The 23,749-nt window shown below is 42.3% G+C and overlaps 1 protein-coding gene across 1 annotated transcript; it reads left to right on the plus strand.

Annotated features, from left to right (window-relative positions):
- Positions 1-2,456: 2,456 nt before the first annotated feature.
- Positions 2,457-19,090, plus strand: LOC135538971 (apoptosis-inducing factor 3-like). Its single transcript, XM_064964842.1, has 18 exons — positions 2,457-2,500; positions 3,399-3,508; positions 3,641-3,750; positions 3,921-3,965; positions 4,199-4,280; positions 4,395-4,507; positions 5,113-5,199; positions 5,558-5,649; positions 5,924-6,054; positions 6,219-6,334; positions 6,478-6,549; positions 6,667-6,730; positions 6,905-6,981; positions 8,799-8,916; positions 10,787-10,885; positions 10,961-11,036; positions 17,441-17,545; positions 19,051-19,090. Exons 2-18 carry the CDS (start codon positions 3,400-3,402, stop codon positions 19,088-19,090), a joined length of 1,536 nt encoding a protein of 511 aa, XP_064820914.1. The 5' UTR covers positions 2,457-2,500; position 3,399.
- The last annotated feature ends 4,659 nt before the right edge of the window (positions 19,091-23,749 follow it).

The following is a 23,749-nucleotide window of genomic DNA, read 5'->3' on the forward strand; positions in this document are numbered from 1 at the left end:
TTCATGGCTGTGTGCTCGATTGTATACACCTGTCAGCAACGGGTCTGGCTGAAATAGCAGAATCCACTAATTTGAAGGCGTGTCCACATACTTTTGTGTATATAGTGTATAAGGCAACTCCAGGGCAGAGAGCCAGGATGGTGGACATGATTGTCTGGAAGAAGCAATGTGCCAGCTCAACCCAAACAGGACAAAAAGGCACCGGAACATCCCAATTCGCATCACAATACAGTGAGCCAGCAGAAGGTCACGTTGGATTCAGGCAGATGTATTGGACTAGCAATGAATCAAAGCTCACTTCTAAATGATAAGGAGGTGACTTAACAGACCAATCCTGGAGGCGCAAGTTATACCACAGTGGGGGCAAGTTGTTGAGCTAGGGAGAGGGTGTCAGAGTCCAGGATTCTCTTTTCTTTAATTGGAGCATCCCAGTTGTCTTAAAGATCCTCAAAGAGGCTGGTGACTTGGAATGCTTGGTGTTGCCATGGCAAGCAGTCTGTTGCCTTTTTATATATCCAGACAAAGGTGTTTGAGTGTATATGATGGGCATATTAGATTTATAAACACAGTTGAAGTACACAAAAATAGTGTTGAGTACAGGTCATAAGTGCGGTACACAAATCTGGAAAAAGTATCTAATTTAAAACATGTACTTCTACAGGTGATTAAAACACCATTTAATGGTATTGTGGAAGCCATATTGGATTTTGGACACCAAATTGGATTTGGAGTCAAGTCTAGGAGTGGCCCCTAACGGAATTGCAAGTGTAGGGGCTGAACAGTTAACAGGAACACATGACAGTTTTCAGAGTCTGAGATCACTTGCCTTAGAGCCGATTCCGATAGGCACAACATCATAAAATGTGGAACTTTATGCATTTTGTCAGGCAGGCCATACAGCACTGAATTAGAGCACATTTGACTTGGAAAGTTGTCTATTGAACAGTTACCATAAATATTCAAAGTTGATATATGTGCCTATTGTATCTGTGTGTTTGCAGGTTTATATTTCCAAAATGCTTTAAGATATTCCAATGCTGTTTTTTTCCCATGTATGTGGGGCAGACAATTTACTATTTGTATTTCACATTTTTGCAATATCAAAGCTTGCAATATTGGGTTACATGAGTTTATGTGGCCCCCTCTCACAACAAATTATTTCCCATTTGTAATTGGCAATGAAACAAATTTTCACAACAATTTTTTTTTCATTATGGCCATTGGCCGCAACCAACATGATGATAAAACATAGATTTTGTAACGATGATTTGAATGAATGAGCAACCCAAAGGTTTACGCAAGTTGTGCATTCTTACTCATTCATTGTGAACGTTAGTGCCTCGTCAGCCTTTCTCTATGCTGCTGTTGTGTCACACAGAAAGGCTTGCTCCTCTCTTCAACAATAACGATAACGAAGCAAAATCACAAACATTACCGGATCTACATCCAGTTATTCACTTTAGATTGTTAAAATACAGTTATTTTTTGTGCAATATTTTCAGTGCTTCTCAACTTTTCCTGCACTTTTACCGACCTGTTAAATCATCGAGGGGCCGAGGGATGAGGGTTGGAGCAGGTTTGTTTGCGGAGGAAATTGTCACCTCGCGATAGGTGCTTTCAGCTAATGCAAAGACTGCCTCCGGACACTTTTATAAAACAAACCTGAATTCTTATCACATGTTCGTTGAGAACTATTGAGGAACGTCTGTAATTACTGTAGAATCAACGGGATGTCTGGAAGGCCACGTGAGTACCGTTTTTTGTGTTAAAAAAATAATTTAGTAATGGTTGAATGAGTAGGCTAGACTGGTGCGTAAAAGTCCGCTCACGACTCACCTGTCAAATCATCCAGCACATTGTAAAGGCTCTCTCTCATGCGTTGCGTAATTCTCCTGTGATGTTGCAGGCAGGTGGATTGTCCATTCTGCTCTACTGTAAAGTGTAATCTCGCTGTGTTATACACCATGTTCATGTGTTTTAGAAACTATGAGAGAATGACATACTTACTCACACACCTAAAACATCCTTGGTTACATTTTTAAATAAGTTAACCACTTTTTTTATAGAAAATAAGATGTTTGTACAAGCACACCTGATACGTTTTCTTCTTGAATATTTGGTTATCTAACTTTCATGAGCAGTTTATGGAGAGGACAGAATTGACAATAAACCCAGATGTCTTTTGTCCTCTTATGTGAGTCACCCTTCACACACACACAGAGAATGGGTCAACAACTTCTAACACTCCTGTGTGTGTGTGTGTGTGTGTGTGTGTGTGTGTGTGTGTGTGTGTGTGTGTGTGTGTGTGTGTGTGTGTGTGTGTGTGTGTGTGTGTGTGTGTGTGTGTGTGTGTGTGTGTGTGTGTGTGTGTGTGTGTGTGTGTGTGTGTGTGCGTGCGTGTAATCACAGATTGTAGCGAGTTGCTGGACGTCGACCCAGACGAAGCTTCTGAAGAGCTGACAGAGGTGGTGTGTCTGGAGTCAGAACTAAAGGACGGACAGTAAGAAAGAGAGGGGGGAGAGGAGATATATATATATATATAAGACAGATGGTGTGTCTGGAATCAGAACCACAGAATGGTCAGTAATAGGGATGTGGCATTTTTGTTTTTTAAGAAAGTTTAAACCGTCATTTCCTTTCTTATTTAACTTCTCAAAGTATTCTCATACCCATACAGGACGTCTTTCCACCTGTTAACGATGATGACGTAGTGGTGGAGAGTCGACGACAAAATAATTGATTCCTCGACTCCCATTTATGAGTGTCAAGATTCTTATTCCGCTAAGAATGGACTCCTAAGATTCAGTATTTTTGGAACAGATGGGACTGATTAGTTGCCATACTTCCGACATCACAAACACACGCATGGAGAGAGTGAAAGCTGTCAATGTGCCCTTGAGCAAGAAACTTAACCCTAATTGCTCCTGTAAATCGCACTGGAAAAAGAGCTTCTGCTAAAATGACACAAAACAAACGTCACACACAATGCATGTGCACGGGTTCTGTTCACAGGTTCTGTTCACAGGTTCTGTTCACAGCGTGGTATCCAGGCGCCCAGATAGTGGAGAAGTTGAGCCTTGTGCTTAAGTGCTCTAAGTTGTTACGGAAATTGACCTACTGTGCTGTTTACCATCTACATCATATCGATGAATTACCTTTACACAACTTTCCCCAGGGCTTTATAGGCTATCGCCTAGTTAGGCTATAACACAAAAAAATAATAGGTTTTTGTGATTCAAATGTTTGGGTATTTTCTTAAATTTAAGGATCCAAGTTTCATCACACCCTATTCAGTTAGAAAGAGGGAAGAGAGGATGGAGATAGAGAAAACATGGGTCAGAAAGCACAGAGAGACAGATCAGTACACGTTGTACACACATTCGTTTGTGTGTGTGTAGGATGATGGAGGTGGAGGTGGGACGTCACAACGTTCTGTTGGTACGGAGTGAAGGCATATACAGCGCCATCGGCAACCAGTGTACACACTACGGAGCTCCCTTGAGCAAAGGTGAGGAAGTACAGTCAGTGTGTGTGTGTCCCTGTGAGTGCATGTTCTCCAAGTCATGTACTGTACACAATGTATTGGCTGTTATAATAGTGTATTGTGTGTGCATGTGTGTGTGTGCGCGCGTGTGTGTAGGGGTTCTATCAGGGCACAGGGTGCGATGCCCGTGGCACGGTGCCTGCTTCAACATCCAGACAGGAGACCTGGAGGAATACCCTGGCATGGACTGTCTACCCTGTCACACGGTAGGGAGGGAGAGGGTGGCAGGGAGGGAGAGGGAGGTAGGAGACGGGAAGGGAGAAATATAGAAAGAGAAACGTTGAGGAATACCCTGGCATGGACTGTCTGCCACACAAGGTGGGTCTAACAGACAGACAGACAGGCTTTGATTGACTTTGTTTGATATATTTTTCAGGTGAAAGTCGAAAACAACAAAGTGTATGTGTCCGTAAACAAAAAGGTAAGCATCACTTTTAAAAATCGCATTGCTTTTTAAATGGCAGAATATTACAACATGCTGCATTTGCTGTCAAGCTGAAGCTCTCAATTTTGTTTTGATTTACTATTACTGTTGCCTTAACCATGTTATACAGAAACAGTAAGAGCCGAAAAACTATTTGAGTTAGTTATAGATGGATCATAAAGCAGTTATGAATTCTTTGTCACTCTATGTCATGTGGTGTTTGTGTGTAGGCAGCGAGACAGACCAAACGAATAAAGAGTATGGGATCCAGAGTAGAAGGTGTCATCCACACCATCCTACTGCTCGGAGGAGGTGAGGACGGGATACTGGGGCTCAGTGTGCGTGTGTGTGCACAAGTGCCTTATGTGTATGTGGTTGCTTGCGTGAGTGTGCGTGATGGTGTGCTCTCTCTCTCTGTAAGCGTAGGGTCTGCGTCGTTAGTGTGTGCGGAAACTCTGAGACAGGAGAACTTCGGAGGCAGAATCATCATGGTAACCAGGGACAACCTTCTGCCCTATGACAAAACACGACTCAGCAAGGTAAATTACCCAAGTTCTGTATCTTCTGCAAAATTCCCAAGTTTTTCCAGAAATCCTGTTTGTAGTATTCCAGATTTCCTGCTCATTCCCTTCTTATTCTGGGCTCCCGAGTAGCACAGCGGTCTAAAGCACTGCATCTCAGTGCAAGAGGCGTCACTGTAGTCTCTGGTTTGAATCCAGGCTGCCTCACATCTGGCTGTGATTGGGAGTCTCATAGGGCGGTGCACAATTGGCCCAGCATCGTCTGGGATAGGCAGTCATTGTAAATAAGAGTTTGTTCTTAACTGACTTGCCTAGTTAAATAAAACCTTCTGGGCATCAACCGACCAGGATTTCTGAATAACCTGGGAGCATAACCAGAACTCTACAACCCTAGAGCTTACCCTCCCAAATCCTTACCTTATGTTTCTATTCTGGTAGGGGCAAAGGTCATGGGGTCAGAGGGGAGGTCAAACCCTATAGATCTATACAAAAAAATAGAATAGATGGGTAACTCATTCTCGAGTTTTAAAAAGTAAAAAAACAGTCCTAAAATATGTGTTCATTCTTTCTAACCGTCACCTAGTTGGGTTCGAGTAACACATCATTGTACCCCCCCCGACCAGGTAATGAATGTGGAGGATGACAGCATTTTGCTGAGGAGGATGGAGTTCTTCCATAAACACGACATCGAGGTGTGGCTCCGCAAAGAGGTGGATACAATATAGCTTTATTTATATATTATTACAACATATTATATACATTATAAAATATTATACATAGTCCTCATTCTCCTGGCCTTTACTTTGTTGCGTTAATTTAGGAAGGATGAGTTTCTTGAACAAATTATTCTCAAGATTCTATTGGAGTTCTACTGTTCGAACAGATGACCTCAAAGGGTTAATTCAGATAACATGGCTCTCTCTCACTATGTTTTCTCTTTTGTGCTCGTTAACCTGTAGTATATCTGCCTGTATTTACAGCATATGAGTGCACTATATTTATGGCCATTGCTTGGTTGTTTGCATGCTCTCAGAAGCCTTCTCAAGCTCTGTGTTATTGTCATGGCAGGCCATGTCGTTGGACACAGAGAAGAAGAAAGTAACATTTGATGACGGTTCAGTCCAGAGCTACGACCAGCTCCTCATATCCACAGGCTGCAGGTGCACACACACACACACACACACACACACACACACACACACACACACACACACACACACACACACACACACACACACACACACACACACACACACACACACACACACACACACACACACACACACACACACACACAGAGAGAGAACACTTACCCCAAAATGGTCACCATTCCACCCACCCCAGAACACAGCAGTAGTTAGAGAATGGGAATAGGAATGTCCATTCTACTTATTCTAATTCTGTGTTCTGATCCATTCTAATTCTGTTGTGTAGAGCGAAGGGTCTGGAGTGTCCAGGTAAAGACCTGGATAATGTAAAGATGCTGGAGACACCAGAGGATGCAAGGCAGATACATGTTGCCTGTATGGGCTGTCATATCGTGATCGTGGGGACATCCTTCGTTGGTACATTGTCTCATTCAGTCTCAAATTGACACTTTATGCCCCAACAATAGTAGTGCACTACTTTTGTCCAGACCTCTGTCTTTGTGTAACTCTGGCCAAAAGTAGTGCACTACACTACGAATAGCCCTGATCTGTGTATTTCCCTGGCTGTGTGTTGTGTTTAGGCATGGAGGTGGCATCCTATATGACAGACAAAGCCACCAGCATCACAGTGATTGGCAGCAGTGAGCTACCCTACCAGAAGACCTTGGGCCCTGAGATTGGCAAGGTCACCATGATGGTGAGAGACAGGAGAGGGCGCTCCGAACCCTCCTTTTATTTAAGCTTCCAATGTAGAACTAAGCTGCATTTAAAACTGCTTAGAAGTCATCTTCCTTTCTGCCTCCTCACCCCTCTCATCCCCTCCTTGTGTTGTGTTGACAGATGCTTGCAGAGAAGGATGTGGCGTTTTATATGAATGACAATGTGTCAGAGGTCCGCGGAGAGAACGGAAAGGTACAGTAGAGAGACCGAGCTGTGTCCGTGTCCTGGCAACATGAAGACAATCCCATTATAGTTGTACAGCTGTGTTGGGTTATTCAATGAGAATATAACGTGTTTGTCTCTGTGCAGGTAAAAGAGGTTGTGCTGAAGAGTGGGACAGTCATTCCTGCTGATGTTTTAATAGTTGGCATAGGTATGTACAACACAGGACAATTATTACACTTTAAATTCAGTATACTACACAACCTCATAAAGACCTACTACTGTATGGCAAATCTGAACTATAAAGACTGTATTTTCTTTGTACATCTCATACTTTCCTCTCTCCATCTCTTTTCTCTCTCTTTCCTGTATCTCCCTCCCCCAGGTGTGATCCCTAACTCAGAGTTCCTGCAGGGTACTCCCATAGCGATGGACTCTAAGAGCTCAGTCATAGTGGACAAGGTGAGCTCCAATTGGATGGCTGAATAAAGCATGTTGTTGTCCTACTGAATCAAACCAAGGGTTGCTTTGTTTGTTAATAGTAAGAATGTTGACATCTAATTTGTGGCATTTGTTGTAACTTTATTTGTGTGGGGGTTAGGAGTAAATAAAGCTTTACTCTTTTGATGGTATGTAGGTTCTATGTTAGCCTAAAGGCCTGGCTGATAGCAATATTGAGGGAAGGTATGCAGCCGGTTATACACTCGTATCTCCCGTGAACCAGTTCGTACAAACAAACAAAATCTCCATTCAGGCTGTAAAGGCATCTGTTTCCTCCTTAACTACACTTAATGGAGAGGGAAAATATGCATACTTTCTTTATGAAGCACCATTTTCCACCACCATTCTAGAGTGGCTAATGCTAGTCCCATATGTTTGTCACGGCTGTTGATTGAAGAGGACCAAGGTGCAGTGTGGTGAGCGTACATATTGTCTTTATTAGAAAAGACACCCAACAAAACAATAAACACTACCAAACAAACTGTGAAGCTAAAGGCTATGTGCCATAAACAAAGACAACTTCCCACAAAGAAAGGAGGGGAAAAGGGCTACCTAAGTATGGTTCCCAATCAGAGACAAGATAAACAGCTGTCCCTGATTGAGAACCATACACGGCCAAAACATAGAAATACAAAACCATAGAAAAACAAAACATAGAATGCCCACCCCAAATCACACCCTGACCAAACCAAATAGAGACATTAAAAGGCTCTCTAAGGTCAGGGCGTGACAATGTTGCATAGTGTGTTCAGCCAGTCAGGTTGCAGCAGTCTATTTATTTCTCCTCTGGTCTGATAGTCCGTGACTAGCATTAGCCATGGTGCTTCATAAAGAAAGTATGCATATTTTCCCCGTTTTAAAAAAAATGAATTAAATTGAGTTAAGGAGGAAACTGACGCTTTTGCAGCCTGAATATAGTAACCGGTCCACAGGAATACGAGTGATTAGCCAGCTGCACACATTCCCTTCGAAGGTAAGATGAAACAACTCAACATCACCATCTGCCGACCTTTGGGCTAGCTCTATGTAGGCTGTATGATAGTGTTTATAGGGAGAATCTCAATTGCATACTCCTCGCGTCCTCTTTCCTTGCCTCCTTCTCAAAACCAGTTGGGGGGACCAGTTGAGGTGGTGTGGAGAGAGATCGTGAGGAATATGCAATTGAGATTCTCCCCCAGAGTTTCTTTACAGAGTGTAACTATCAGTGATGTAGTGGAGAAAAACGCTGATCACCATTCACCAGTGTTGTGGAAGCTACTCTGAAAATATAGTTTACTAAACTACACACTGGAATAAGATAAGCTACACTAAAGCTACCCTCAAGAAGAATATAGTTTACTTAAATAAGGTTAGTTAGAAAAAGTAGTTCACTACATCCGAACTACTAAATTATCATATCTAAATCTAATGTCAAAGACTACAAATTGCAAGAGCAGATCACTTTGGAATCAGATGTTAACAGAATGTGTACTTTCGCCTATGAGATTAGGGCAGATCTGATGCTGAAAAATAAATACTTCACCCATATGTCAAAAAGTTATGAATTACTGAGATTTGAATTTAGTTCAGCTACCACCAAGCTACTACAAAATGTAATTAAATTACTAGTTGAACTATAAGTAGTTCACGACTCCCCAACATGGCCATTCGTGCTTAGTAAAGTTACGCTCCCCATACTTTCAATGCATTGTTCTGCAAAAGGTGTTGACATGCGCTTACCCTCCACTACACAACTTGTTACTATACTAAGCGTGTGTGGTTCCTCTCCTCTCCTGCAGTGCATGAGGACCAATGTTCTTGAAGTGTTCTGTGGAGGAGACCTGGCTACCTTCCCCCTGACAATGGCCAAAGACCAGAGGGTCAATATAGGACACTGGCAGATGGCACAGGCACACGGTAACTCACCCAGGCCAATTTAAACACATGCATCAGGCTTTTACCTTTATTTTTGATTTCTTTATTTAACTAGGCAAGTCAGTTAGGAACAAAATTCTTATTTACAATGACGGCCTACCCCGCCAAACCCAGACGACGCTGAGACAATTGTGCGCCGCCCTATGGAACTCCCAATCACGGCCGGATGTGATTCAGTCTGGACCTTTGCTGTTATATGGCCTCAATAATCTTTCAGATCAAAACATCTAAAAAGCAAACCTTGTTTGTTCAAAGGTCTCTAGGGTTTGACTAATGTGGGTTTTACTGGGCTTTTACTTAAAGTACCAGTCATAAGTGGACACACCTACTCATTTAAGGGTTTTTCTTTATTTTTACTATTTTCTACATTGTAGAATAATAGTGGAGACTTAAACTATGAAATAACACATATGGAATCATGTAGTAACAAATGTACTACATGATTCCATATTGAAACAAATGTTATATTTGAGATTCTTCAAAATAGTCTGCCTTGATCACAGCTTTGCACAATCTTGGCATTCTCTCAACCAGCTTCATGAGGTAGTCATCTGGAATGCATTTCAATGAATAGGTGTGCCTCTTTAATAGTACATTTGTGCGTTTGAGCCAATCAGTTGTGTTGTGACAAGGGAAGGTTGGTTTACACAAGATAGCCCAATTTGATAAAATACCAAGTCCATATTATGGCAAGAACAGCTCCAATAAGCAAAGTCAAACAACAGTCCATCATTACTTTAAGACATGAAGGTCAGTCAATCTGGAAAATTTCAAGAACTTTGAAAGTTTCTTCAAGTGCAGTCACAAAAACCATCAAGCACTATGATGAAACTGGCTCTCATGAGGACCACTACAGGAAAGGAAGTCCCAGAGTTACCTCTGCTGCAGAGGATAAGATAATTAGAGTTACCAGCCTCAGATATTGCATCCCAAATAAATGCTTCACAGAGTTCAAGTAACAGACACATCTCAACGTCAACTGGTCAGGGGAGACTGCGAAAACAGGCCTTCATGATCAAATTGCTGCAAAGAAACCACTACTAAAGGACACAATAAGAAGAAGAGACTTGCTTGAGCCAAGAAACACGAGAAATGGACATTAGACCAGTGGAAATCTTCCTTTGGTCTGATGAGTCCAAATTAGAAACATTTGGTTCCAACCGCCATGTTTTTGTGATCTCCACGTTTGGTTCCTACCGTGAAGCATGGAGGAGGAGGTGTGATGGTGCGGCGGTGCTTTGCTGGTGACACTGTCAGTGATTTATTTTTAATTCAAGGCACACTTAACCAGCATGGCTACCACATTTATTCTGCCTGGATGCACCATCCCATCTGTTTTGCATTTAGTCAGACTATCACTTGTTTTTAAATAGGTCAATGACCAAACACACCTTCAGGCTGTGTGAGGGCAATTTGACCAAAAAGAAGAGCTTTATCAGATGACCTGGCCTCTACAATCAACCAACCTCAACCCAACTGAGATGGTTTCGGACAAGTTGGACCGCGGAGTGAATGAAAAGCGGCAAACAAGTGCTCAGTATATGTGGGAACTCCTTCAAGACTTTTGGAAAAGCATTCCAGGTGAAGCTGGTTGAGAGAATACCAAGAATGTGCAAAGCTGTCATCAAGACAAAGGGAATCTAAAATATATATTTTGATTTGTTTAGCACTTTTTTTGGTTACTACATGATTCCATATGTGTTATTTCTTCACTATTATTCTACAATGTAGAAAATAGTAAAAAAATAAAGAAAAACCCTTGAATGAGTAGGTGTGTCCAAACGTTTGACTGGTACTGTATATAGTTGCTATTGATTTTGATGTTGTTGCTGTGTGTGTGGTGTTGTTGTAGGGAGAGTAGCAGCCCTGAACATGCTGAATATACCCACTGAACTAAACTCTGTCCCTTACTACTGGACCGTCCTACTGGGGAAGACCATCAGATACACAGGTAAGCCTATCCACTACACACACCTGAACACACCTGAACACACACTAATCATTTGTGTATATGTGTCCTTTGCAGGCTATGGGGAAGGATACACTGACATCGTGGTAAAAGGGAAAGTGGAGGAAAAAAAGTTCCTGGCCTTTTATATCAAGTGAGTCAACAAAAAACATCATTGTTCAAATGGACGTGTGTGTGAGAATGTGATGTCTGTATGCGTGTCTGTGGCTGTGTGTGTTTGTATGTGTGTGTATATACTTTAGCACAAGATGTGTGTGTGTGTGTGTGTGTGTGTGTGTGTGTGTGTGTGTGTGTGTGTGTGTGTGTGTGTGTGTGTGTGTGTGTGTGTGTGTGTGTGTGTGTGTGTGTGTGTGTGTGTGTGTGTGTGTGTGTGTGTGTGTGTGTGTGTGTGCATGAATGCATGGCAGGGTTTCCATTAGCTTGTAATTGGTGGCCTTTGGCCTATGCTACTGTTGATTGCAAAGACGGAGGCTGTTTTCATTGAAGTAGATCAACAGTTAGAGAGTCTATAGTGGAAAGCCTACAAGGCAGAGCTCCAGACTGAAACCATTTAGTCACATTTTGCGACCTTTTGACTTGGCTGTGCGAGTAAAAAAATTATTGGTCGCATGGGTGGGAGCTGCACATTCCTTCACATCACTCAAAACGTCCTATTTTTTAGGAGGCTCAAACCATGATTTGGTCAAACAGTAAAGTACATTATCCTCATTATTCCTGTAATGAAAGTGTCTGCCTGCCCGTTAGATTAATACATGGCTCATAGCTGTGGGTATTATCTGTAGAGATAGTGATCTAGTAGTTGGGTTTTGTTTCTACATTAAATGTCCCGTTAGATTAATACATGGCTCATAGCTGTGGGTATTATCTGTAGAGATAGTGATCTAGTAGTTGGGTTTTGTTTCTACATTAAATGTCCTTTTAGATTAAATACATGGCTCATAGCTGTGGGTATTATCTGTAGAGATAGTGATCTAGTAGTTGGGTTTTGTTTCTACATTAAATGTCCCGTTAGATTAATACATGGCTCATAGCTGTGGGTATTATCTGTAGAGATAGTGATCTAGTAGTTGGGTTTTGTTTCAACATTAAATGTCCTGTTAGATTAATACATGGCTCATAGCTGTGGGTATTATCTGTAGAGATAGTGATCTAGTAGTTGGGTTTTGTTTCTACATTAAATGTCCCGTTAGATTAATACATGGCTCATAGCTGTGGGTATTATCTGTAGAGATAGTGATCTAGTAGTTGGGTTTTGTTTCTACATTAAATGTCCTGTTAGATTAATACATGGCTCATAGCTGTGGGTATTATCTGTAGAGATAGTGATCTAGTAGTTGGGTTTTGTTTCAACATTAAATGTCCCGTTAGATTAATACATGGCTCATAGCTGTGGGTATTATCTGTAGTGTTACTGAGCTAATGTGTTTTGAGTTTCCAATTACTCAGGTGCTAAATTATTAGTTTAAATTAGCCTATGATATTAGAGCACGTAAAGATGCATGCAAATTCATCTCTGTTGAACAAGAAAATGCAGGCCACTGTGCAACTCACTATTCAGGTAGGATGCCATTTTTGAACTTCAATGTATTATTATTTTCGTATTTATAATAATTTGTTTAATCATTATTATTATTATTATTATTGTATATAATTGTTATTATTGTAGGCCTATTTATTAATCCAAACCAGTTTACTAAAAATGCTAAACATATTTTGTTTCAGTCTGAATTAAATTAAGTTCGATCTGTCTTTTTAATTGTGTACTCTGTATTTAATTTAAGATAGGTTATAAGTAGGCATGTTGTAAAATAAATATCATTAGCCTATTGCTGTTATTTTTGGGGTACGGTAGGCACAAGTGTTTCTTGGTAATTGCTGCAAATTAGCCTGTTAAACTTTTGGTAAGGTTTAAACCAGTTCGGTTGAGCTATTTTCCTTGGCCAAATTAAATGTTTGTGTTTGCCGCAATATAATATCCTTCTCGTATTTGTCCTATAAACAACGGCTTGACTTACTTTTGATATTACCCTAATACATTTTTGAAACTTTTGCGAAGTTTTGGTGTGGTGCGGCATTTAGCCTAAAGTCGTGGCACAAACTCTTTCTCAAAGTCTGGTACCACCAGCACAGGATTACAGCAGAGAGTCTCCTGTAATGTCCTAAATGCTTTTGTGGCCCTTTCATCCCATTTGACCATGTTTGGCCCTCTGGCTCTAGTCATGTCGGTGAGTGGGGCGGCCACTGTGGCATAACTTGGGATGAACTTCAGGTAGTAACTGGTCAGCCCTAGGAAGGCTCGAACCTGCTTCTTATTTACTGGTTTCGGCCATTCTCTAATTGCCTCCACCTTCTTACATTGTGGTTTGATTAATCCTCTTCCCACAGTGTATCCCAGATACTCTGTTTCCTCTAACCCCACATAACACTTGGCAGGGTTCGCGTGAGCCCTGCCTTTCTAAGGGCGTCTAACACCGCCAGTACCCGGGGTAAGTGGGATTCCCAATCTGGGCTGTAGATCCCCACGTCATCTAAATAAGCTGCGGCGTATGCTTGGTGCGGTTTTAGGACCTTGTTCATGAGCTGTTGAAAGGTGGCTGGGGCCGAATGGTATGACGGTGTATTGAAACAAACCGCCAGGGGTTGCAAAGGCGATCTTTTCTTTTGCCCTGGGGGTCAGAGGAATTTGCCAGTACCCTTTTGTCAGGTCCAGGGTCGTAATGTACCGAGCTTTACCAATTTTCTCCAGTAGTTCGTCTACATGGCATCAAACTTGGAGATTTCATTTACCTTCCGAAGGTCGTTACAGAACTGCAAAGACCCATCGGGCTTGGAGACCATCACAATTGGGCTAGACCACTCACTATGTGACTCCTCGATCACTCCAGCTGTCAACATTTTCTCTGTCTCTGCTCTAATCGTGGCGTGTCGAGCCTCGGTTACCCGATATGCTCATGCTCACTTTTCTCCCTGGTAGGGAAACGATATCATGAGCCGTAACCTCAGTTCGGCTTTTGTCAGTTCGGCTGGGTACCTCTGAAAACACATCTCTGGATCAGGGTCTTTACTTCCTGTATTGGTGCTGGGGACAGAGTAGGTAAAAATGTACTTTGGCTGTCTCCTGAGTGTGTGTGGGGTGTGAGACCATTAGTGTTTCTCTCTCTCTCCATGCTTTTAACAGGTTTATGTGATAGATCTGTTCCTGGGGCCATCGACCTGGTTGTCGGATCCGATAATTAACTTCCTTATTCTCTCCAGTACTTCATATGGTCCTTTCCATGTGGCTAGTAGTTTACACTCTACTGTGGGGAACAGCACTAACACCTTATCTCCCGGTTGAAATTCCCTCAGTGTAGCCTGCCGGTTATAAGTGTGCCACTGGTGCTCTTGTGCTTGTATCGTGCTCTCTGACGATGGGCATGACTGTGGCTATCCTGTCTTGCATTGCCGTGACATGCTCTTTGACACTAGTATACGGGGTGGATTGGTGCTCCCAGGTTTCCCGGGCGATGTCTAAGATTCCCCGGGAGTGCCTCCCATATACAAGCTCACAGGGAGAAAACCCCAGCGAGGCTTGAGGAACCTCTCTAATGGCAAACATCATATACGGCAACATGCAATCCCAGTTTTCCCATCCTTATCGATTACCTTCCTGAGCATTGACTTCAGGGTCCTGTTGAATCTCTCAATCAGTCTGTCTGAGGATGGTAAACCGATATCCTCAACTGTTTCACCTGCCACAATTTACAAAGGTCCGGGACATAAAGGGGTCCCCTGGTCAGTAAGGATCTCCTTTGGAACCCCTACCCTGGTGGACAAGAGCACTAATTCCTTGGCAATATTTTTGGAAGCCATCGTCTGAAGGGGAATGGCTTCTGGTTAGCGAGTGGCATAATCTAGAATGACCAGAATGTATTGGTGCCCTCTGGCGGATTTGGGTAGTGGGCCCACTATATCCATCGCTATCCTCTCAAATGCAGTTTCGATTATGGGGAGTGGCACTAACGGGCTTCTAACAGCTGGTCGGGCCTTCTCCACAATGCCGAGCCACTTCAGCCTGAATTCCTGACCAGTAAAACCTCCTTACAATCCGGTCTCAGGTTTTAGCGATACCAAGGTGTCCACCCAGAATGTGCCCATGAGCTAGATCCAGAACTGTCCACCGGTACCGGGTGGGGACCAACAACTGTTCACCCACATCAACCCCTATTTTTGAGACTCTGTACACCAAACCATTTTTCATAATGAAGTGGGGAAAACTATTAGGCATCATCCCATCATTTATGGGAGTACCATCTATGACCTGCACGTCTGCTCTGGCTTGCTGCAGGGTTGGATCCTGGTTTTGGGCCGTCCCGAAATTAGTCAAGGACCCTGCCAGGTCTGCGGGTTCTAGATCGTCATCCTCTGGTTTCAGATCGACCCCAGCCCCACTAGTACCGGGCTGTTCGTTATCAACGAGGTTCATCCTCATCCTCCCCTACTAGCACCTGTGAGGTTGGCCCCTGGGAGACCTCTTTTCTTGGCTTTGGTTGAAGACCCATCTTCTTCTTGCTTGGTCAGGGTTGATGGCTTCTCAAATATGCCATTCTTTTGGCCTAACTTCGCAAAGTTAGAAAAGTGTCTACCCAATATTACATCATATGACATCTTTGGGACCACGCCGATCTCATAATCCAGCAGACCGTCCTCTGTTTGTATGCTCACTAAGGCTGTGGGGTACAGACGGGTATCCCCATGAATGCATGTAACACTGATATCCTGAATCCAGCAGTGCTTCAACTTCTTTCCCTTCAACCTTCACCCTGCACATATGTTTGTTTCTTGATCTTTCAAGTAGAGTGGTTACAACAGGACATGCATACCATATATCATCTTCTTTTTCACCGAGGTTACATTGCTTCTTTAATAGGGCAGTAGGCTGCAATATGTCCTGGTCGATTACAATTGTAACAGATAATAGGGGTTCGAGGGGGGAGACCTCCCAGTTTCCATTTTTTCCTTAGTTTCTCGGCCCGATTCTTTCCTCATGGCCCCACGCTGCTCTCTTCCCCTCCACCTGTTGGGACAGTCTTACCCTGTCCACTGGTTCGCACAGGCCTGGGGAATGGGAATCTTTCCTCCTGTGCTTACTCAGCTGTTCCTGCCGTACAATACCGTTCAACCAGGCCCACGAGATGGTCGGTGGAAAGTACCTCGTTCTGGCCAACCCATCGTCTCACTTCTTGGGGTAGACCTCGCTGAAACTGGTTGAGTACGATGGTCTCGACGATCTCTGCGGAGGGACGGGCCTCCAGTCGCAACCATTTCCGTGCCAGGTGAATCCAAGTCGAACATCTGTGTTCGGGGAGGTTGTCCAGGTTGGTAGGACCACTGGTGGAAGCGGTGTGCCCTCACGGTATTGGTCACTCCCAGTCTAGTCAGAATCTCTCCCTTTAGTTTATCGTAATCCTGTGCATCTTTCAACTCCAGGTCGAAATACGCTTTTTGAGCGTCCCCGGCCAGGTATGGTGCCAGAAGCCCTGCCCATTCTTCTTTTGGTCACTTCTCCCTCTCTGCAGTCCTTTCGAGGGTGGTAAGATATGCTTCCACATCATCCTGTGCTGTCATTTTTTGAAGAACATTATTGGCCTGCCTCTGGGTATTTGCAGCTGATAATTGAGCTCAAATTTGGCCCGCTAGCCCCTTTAGGCCTTCTCTTAACTCCTGGGTGTTTCTCTCTTGCTCTTCTCTGAGCAGCTGGTTGGTCCGGTGCTGGACCTGTAACATGTCCTGGTACATTCGCATTGCATCCTGATGAGCTATTTGTTGAGCTCTAGTTGCCTCTTGTTGGGTGGCCGCCGCTTGTAACAGGGCCAGTATGGCTCCTCCATACTCATGTTCCTGAGAAACTGTCCTAACCAAACAAACCACAAAAAAAACCTGACTCCCATTTGGAGTGCTAACTGAACATCAAGTCTATTACCCGCATTCTCCACCACGTGTGGCAAACCTCTTCAAGGTTATGAGCGTTTGTCACAAATTAAGTGGGAAACTGTCACCAAATCACCCCAGAATGAGAGTTCTTTCAAACAGGACAGTACCTGTATGTTTGTTTCTCCGTCCTGGTCCACCAAGGCCATAGGCAAGGTCAAGGATAGCAGGGTTCGGTACACAAATCGGGTTCTCGGTAGGTCCAGGTCCAAATGCCAACAGGTAAGCCCAAACAGTCCAGCTCATACATGGTAAATCCAGCCAATCTCCATTGTCTCTTTCTCTATGGTTCATAGATACTTCCAGCCCTCTCTCTCTCTTCCTGGTTTTTCTTGACCCTTTATCTGTGGGTTGGCTCCACCTTCTGAGGGTTCCCCTTGCTTCTGGGACTTGTAGTTTTGGCAGCCGGCCATTTTGTGATATGTAGTTCTGATCGGGTGGCCATTTTAGTGATCGGGCAGAGCCCGTTTATTAGTTTTGCTCTCACATATCTGCCATTTATCACTCAACCCCTTTCTTTGCCACAGTATGAATACTATTCTTCTCCCCACTATTTTTCTCCCGCAGGGATGATGAGGTAATAGCAGCAGCCAGTCTGAACTATGACCCAGCTGTTTCTGCTGTGGCCGAGAGGTTCGCTGCAGGAAACACCATCACTAAGAAAGAGGCTGAGTACGTGGCTACCCACATCCCTCTCTCTCACTGTAAACTCATTATTTTATTTTCTCCAGGCAGACAGACAGACACAAGCACACACGGACACACACTGTAATACAGTGCCTTCAGAAAGTATTCACACCCCTTGACTTTTGCCACATTTTGTTGTGTTACAGCCTGAATTTTAAATGGTTTACATTGACAGTTTGTATCACACAATACCCCATAATGTCATAGTGGAATTATGTTTTTAGAAATCAAATAAAAATGAGTTTAAAAAGTCACATAAATTGCATGGACTCACTCTGTGTGCAATATTAGTGTTTAACATGATTTTTGAATGACTACCTCATCTCTGTACCCCACACATACAATTATTTGTAAGGTCCCTCAGTCAAGCAGTGAATTTCAAACACAGATTCAACCACAAAGGCCAGGGAGGTTTTCCAATGCCTCACAAAGATGAGCACCTATTGGTAGACGGTTAAAAGTTTTTTTAAAGCAGACGTTGAAAATCCTTTTGAACATGTGAAGTTATTCATTACACTTTGGATGGTGTATCAATACACCCAGTCACTACAAAGACACAGGCGACCTTCCTAACCCAGTTGCCAGAGAGGAATGGCTGTGAAAGGAGCAAACTCAGGAAGGACCAACAACATTAACCTAATTGACAGAGTGAAAAGAAGGAGGCCTGTACAGAATACAAATCTCCCAAAACATGCATCCTGTTTGCAAAAAGGCACAAAAGTAAAGTAAAACTGCAAAAAATGAAATGAACTTTATGTCCTGAATACAAATCATTATGTTATGGGCAAATCCAACACAACCCATCATTGAGTACCACTCTTCATATTTTCAAGCATATTAATGGCTGCATCATGTTAAAGTTATGCTTGTCATCCACAAGGACTAGAGAGTTTATTTCTATTTTTTATAAAAATCCTATTGGAAAACCTGTTTCAGACACTGGGAAACATCTTTCAGCAGGACACTAACCTAAAACACAAGGCCAAATATACACTGGACTTGCTTACCAAGATGAAAAGGAATGTTCCTGACGGGCTTAGTTACAGTTTTGACTAAAATCAGCTAGAACATCTATGGCAAGACTTGAAAATGGCTGTCTAGCAATGATCAACAACCAACGTGACAGAGCTTGAATATTTTTTTTTAATAATAAATGTGCAAAAATTGTACAATCCAGGTGTACAACGCTTTTTGAGACTTACCCAGAAAGACTCACAGCTGTAATCGCTGGCAAAGGTTATTCTAACATGTATTGACTCAGGGGGTTGAATACGTACTGTATCTAATTAAGAGTTTTTTTAAATAAATGTTTTACAAATGTTTTTTTTTTATCCACTTTGACATTACAGAGTATTTTGTATAGATTATTGAGAAAAAATTGACAAATATATACATTTTAATCCCAACTTGTAACACAAAATGTGGAAAAAGTCAAGGGATGTGAATACTTTTTGAAGGCAATGTATCTCTTTCCCTTCTCTTCCTCACAGATCAGATGACCTGAGGTGGCTGAAGCTGAAACTGTCCTGATCATCCCTCCTTCCACTCATCCGTCTCAACATCACTTCATCTCCGACACACAAACACAGAATGTCCCCCCTCTGTCCATCTCTCCCTCCCTCCTCCTCCTCAGGCATCCCTCCTCATCCCCTCTCTCTTCCCCTTCTTCTGGAGAACAAGTCGTCTGGCTGGAGGCTCGACATTTCTGAGTTATAACCAGTAGTGTAGTGGAGGGTAATCGCATGTAAATGCCGTATTTGCACTTTTTTTCATTTTGTGCGAGCGTTTTCTCACCTTTTGCAGAAAAATGCATAGAAAGTGCACGGGGCGTTACTTTACTCACTGATAACGGCGATCAGCACCTATTTTACCACGACATCACTTGTTATGACATCAGCCATATAGCAGGACAACACTCAACAGTTTGTCTGTTCTGTTCTTAGCCAGTTTGTTTACAGGTGGGGGGAAACAGAAAAAAACAGTGATACCTCAGATAAACAGATTTTGTGGGTTTCATTTTTCATTTACAAGGATGAGTTTTATATGTTCTCCGTTTGGGGAAACTACATGGTCATGGTGTCGCCAATGCCCACCTGTTGATGTAGACATTTCTTACTTCACATTCTGAAAATGGAGAAGAAGAGATGATAGAAAGGTAGCCGTGTGTGTTCTACTGTAGATATGGTAGTCATGGTAGCTACCCACTGGGCACACACTAGTTGAATCAATGCTGGTCAAAATGAGATGAAAGTAGTCCTGGTTGATGATTTTTTTCAAATCCAATGTATTTTCCACGTTGATTCCACGTCACAATACGTTGACAAATTACGTTGAAACAACGTTGATTCAACCATTGTGTGCTCAGTGGGTAGTGTTCTACTGTTGACACGATAGCAACATGATGACATGCCAGGTTGGAAGTCATGGTAGCTGGTGTTCTAATGTCGATACGGTGGTCACATGACAGGTTGGTAGTCATGGAAGCTAGTGTTGTACTGTCAACATGTCAACCAGTGGTGGTGGCATAGTCTGAGTTTACGCTTACTTTGGGTTCCATGGAAGGGGTTGCTAGGTAGGCCGTTGCCGGGGTCACGGGCAGTGGAAAAACACAGGTGACCTTAATGGCCGCTGTGGCTATGTGGATGGACCAATCAGAACGCTGTTTGGGGGATTAGAGGGACAGAAGGCCAGGGCCGAGGTCTTTGAGGCAGGGATGCTGAATTAGGCAACCTGAACAAAACAGGCTGCAGAGAGAATAATAGACATGGACAAACACAACACAAAAAGATAACACCAAAATGCTTTCAAAAGAACTGCTGTGCTTCTCTCTCACCCATCTCTCTTTCAATCTCTTACATCTCTCCCTCTCACCACACTGGGCACACTAGGTCGTTTCAACGTTGATAATTGGGTAATATTTGGTTGAGATGTTGATCAATGAGTTTACAATCTATATTTGTTGAATTTCCAATGTGTTATCACTATGCTTTCAACCATCTAAAAGCACAACCTAATTCCAATGTTTTGTTTATTTATAAAACAGATGAATGAATGTGTTATCATTGTTCTTCATCTAATATCTGAACCACATGACCTGGGCCTGGTTTCCCGAAAGCAATGTAATTTAGGCGTATGAGTGTTTTAATGATGGATTGTTCCAACAACGTCCCGAAGATGTAACATGCGTTTCCCAAAATACCACGCAGAGAGAGCGTTCGCTAAGTGCGTTGTTGAGGCACAGGCCTACAGTCGAAACTAATAGGACCGAAAGAAAGTTAGCGCGGCTCTCGGATCAGCTTTCTCCATTCAAATCTTTAACATTCAAATTTTTGATGGGTCAGCTCCTAGAAAGATATTATCACCTATGACTGCAACTATTAGCCTACCCCAGTGGTCGCCAACCGGTCAATTCAAATCAAATCCAATCAAATTTATTGGGCACATTCAATAAATTGATGAGCAATGACAGAGCGGCATAGGCAAGATACAATAGATGGTATAAAATACAGTATATACATATGAGATGAGAAATGTAAGATATGTAAACATTATTAAAGTGGCATTATTAAAGTGACTAGTGATCCATTTATTAAACTGGACACTGATTTCAAGTCTGTATGTAGGCAGCAGCCTCTCTGTGTTAGTGATGGCTGTTTAACAGTCTGATGGCCTTGAGATAGAAGCTGTTTTTCAGTCTCTCGGTCCCAGATTTGATGCCCCTGTACTGACATAGCCTTCTGGATGGTAGCGGGGTGGACAGGCAGTGGCTCAGGTGGTTGTTGTCCTTGATGATCTTTTTGGCCTTCCTGTGACATCGGGTGCTGTAGGTGTCCTGGAGGGCAAGTAGTTTTCCTCCGGTGATGTGTTGGGCAGACCACACCACCCTCTGGAGAGACCTGCGGTTGCAGGCAGTGCAGTTGCCGAACAAAGCAGTGATACAGCCCAACAGGATGCTCTTGATTATAAAACTGTAAAAGTTTGTGAGGGTTTTAGGTGACAAGCCAAATTTCTTCAGCCTCCTGAGGTTGAAGAGGCGCTGTTGCACCTTCTTCACCACACTGTGTGTGTGGGTGGACCATTTCACTTTGTCTTATACTACATAAGAAAAAATGTATAGTTACAGTAACCTCAAAACATTTAATGGATATATATCTAGTGCTTGGATAGTTTCATCTGACCACTGGCTTAATCCCATTCTTTAACTATTATATTTGGTTGAGTTGGAGACATGACTCCAACATATCATTTGTTAACTTGTCAACAAGTTAATATGCTATTTATTGTGTTTCAAAAGTGATTTTGAATTGTGTTTGGTTGTCAATGCAACCAAATATGAACATTTAAAGGAGATGTATCTTCCACATGGATAGGTCCATCAATGGCACTGATTAGTCTGGCTTTAATTCTAGTTTGTCTTCAAATTAATAATTGATATGTTGGATTCACGTCAATTGCTGTTGATGACTTTTGCAAATGCTATAGGCCAAAATAGCATCATTGATGATATACAGTGCATTCGGAAAGTATTCAGACCCCTTCACTTTTTCCACATTTGCTACGCTACAGCTTTATTCTAAAATTGATTAAATAGTTTTTTTCCCTCATCAGTCTGAACACAATACTCTATAATGATAAAGCAAAAACAGTTTTTTAAAAATGTTTCCAAATGTATAAAAAATAAATAACTGAAATATTCCATTGACATAAGTATTCAGACCCTTTACTCAGTACTTTGTTGAAGCACCTTTGGCAGCGATTACAGCCTAGAGTCTTCTTGGGTATGACGCTACAAGCTTATCACACCTGTATTTGGGGAGTTCCTCCCATTCTACTCTGCAGATTCTCTCAAGCTCTGTCAGGTTGGAGGGGAGCGTTGCTGCACAACTATTTTCAGGTCTCTCCAGAGATGTTTAATGGGGCTTAATTTCGGGCTCTGGCTGGGCCACTCAAGGACATTCAGAGACTTGTCGTGAAGCCACTCCTGCATTGTCTTGGCTGTACGCTTAGGGCTGTTGTCCTGTTGGAAGGTGAACCTTCGCCCCAGTCTGAGGTCCTGAGCGCTCTGGAGCAGGTATTCATCAAGGATCTCTCTGTACTTTGCTCTGTTCATGTTTCCCTCACATGTTGTGTTACCCGATCAGGAATGCTGTTAAATATAATAGATTTGAGGTTTTATTTAAAGCACATTTGTATTATTTAATTTATGCATAAGTCTTCATTATACACATTCTGTCCTTGAGGTAAGGATCATATTGTGTTGGTTCTATTTGAGGATTCATTCAAACGCTGCATAGAATTGATTCACTACAGTACATAAATATTTAGCAGGACTGCTTCAGCTGTCAAGAAATGCACAACAAAGCATAACCATAATTGTGTTATGGGAAAAAGACACTGAAATAATAGACAAACACCTCTTGTAAGAACCAACTCTTTTCAATGCAAACGGACTCTAGGGGTTCTATTTTCGGCTGGTATTAAGCCAGAACAATTGCCAAACACACATTTTGTTTGAAATTTCTATCTGTTAAAGCCTGTTTTCAAAACGTAGTGCCTGGATTGGTAATTTACTTGTGTACTATTTTGCTCTTTTGCACCAGTATTTCTATTTGCACATCTATCATGCCAGTGTTACTTTGCTAAATTGTAATTACTTTACTACTATGGCCGATTTATTGCCTTACCACTACACGCTATTTGCACACACTATATATAGACTTTTCTATTATGTTGACTGTACATTTGTTTATCCCATGTGTAACTTTGCCACACTGCTTTGCTTTATCTTGGCCAGGTCGCAGTGGTAAATGAGAACTTGTTCTCAACTGGCCTACCTGATTAAATAAAATAGGCCTACTGATGGTCAATATTGATATTTAACGTATAAATAGGAGATAGAAAGTCGGAAGACCAATTTCAAGTAGCTAGGCCTACAGTACCAGTCGCATGTTTGGACACTTACTTATTCATTTTTCACAATTTTTTACACTGTAGAATAAAAGTGACGACATCCACTATGAAGTCACACATTTTAAATTATGTAGTAACCAACAAAAGGTTAAACAAATCTAAATATACACTGCTCAAAAAAATAGAGGGAACACTTAAAAAACACAATGTAACTCCAAGTCAATCACACTTCTGTAAAATCAAACTGTCCACTTAGGAAGCAACACTATTGACAATAAA

The sequence above is a fragment of the Oncorhynchus masou genome, unplaced genomic scaffold (genome assembly GCF_036934945.1).
Source record: "Oncorhynchus masou masou isolate Uvic2021 unplaced genomic scaffold, UVic_Omas_1.1 unplaced_scaffold_1809, whole genome shotgun sequence".
NCBI lineage: Eukaryota > Metazoa > Chordata > Actinopteri > Salmoniformes > Salmonidae > Oncorhynchus > Oncorhynchus masou.

Excerpts from the sequence above, each read along its gene's own strand:
- LOC135538971 (XM_064964842.1), top strand. The coding sequence starts at position 3,400 with ATGATGGAGGTGGAGGTGGGACGTCACAACGTTCTGTTGGTACGGAGT. Across the intron at positions 3,509-3,640 it reads CGGAGCTCCCTTGAGCAAAG|GGGTTCTATCAGGGCACAGG; the intron begins GTGAGGAAGTAC and ends GCGTGTGTGTAG. Across the intron at positions 17,546-19,050 it reads ATCACTAAGAAAGAGGCTGA|ATCAGATGACCTGAGGTGGC; the intron begins GTACGTGGCTAC and ends TCTTCCTCACAG.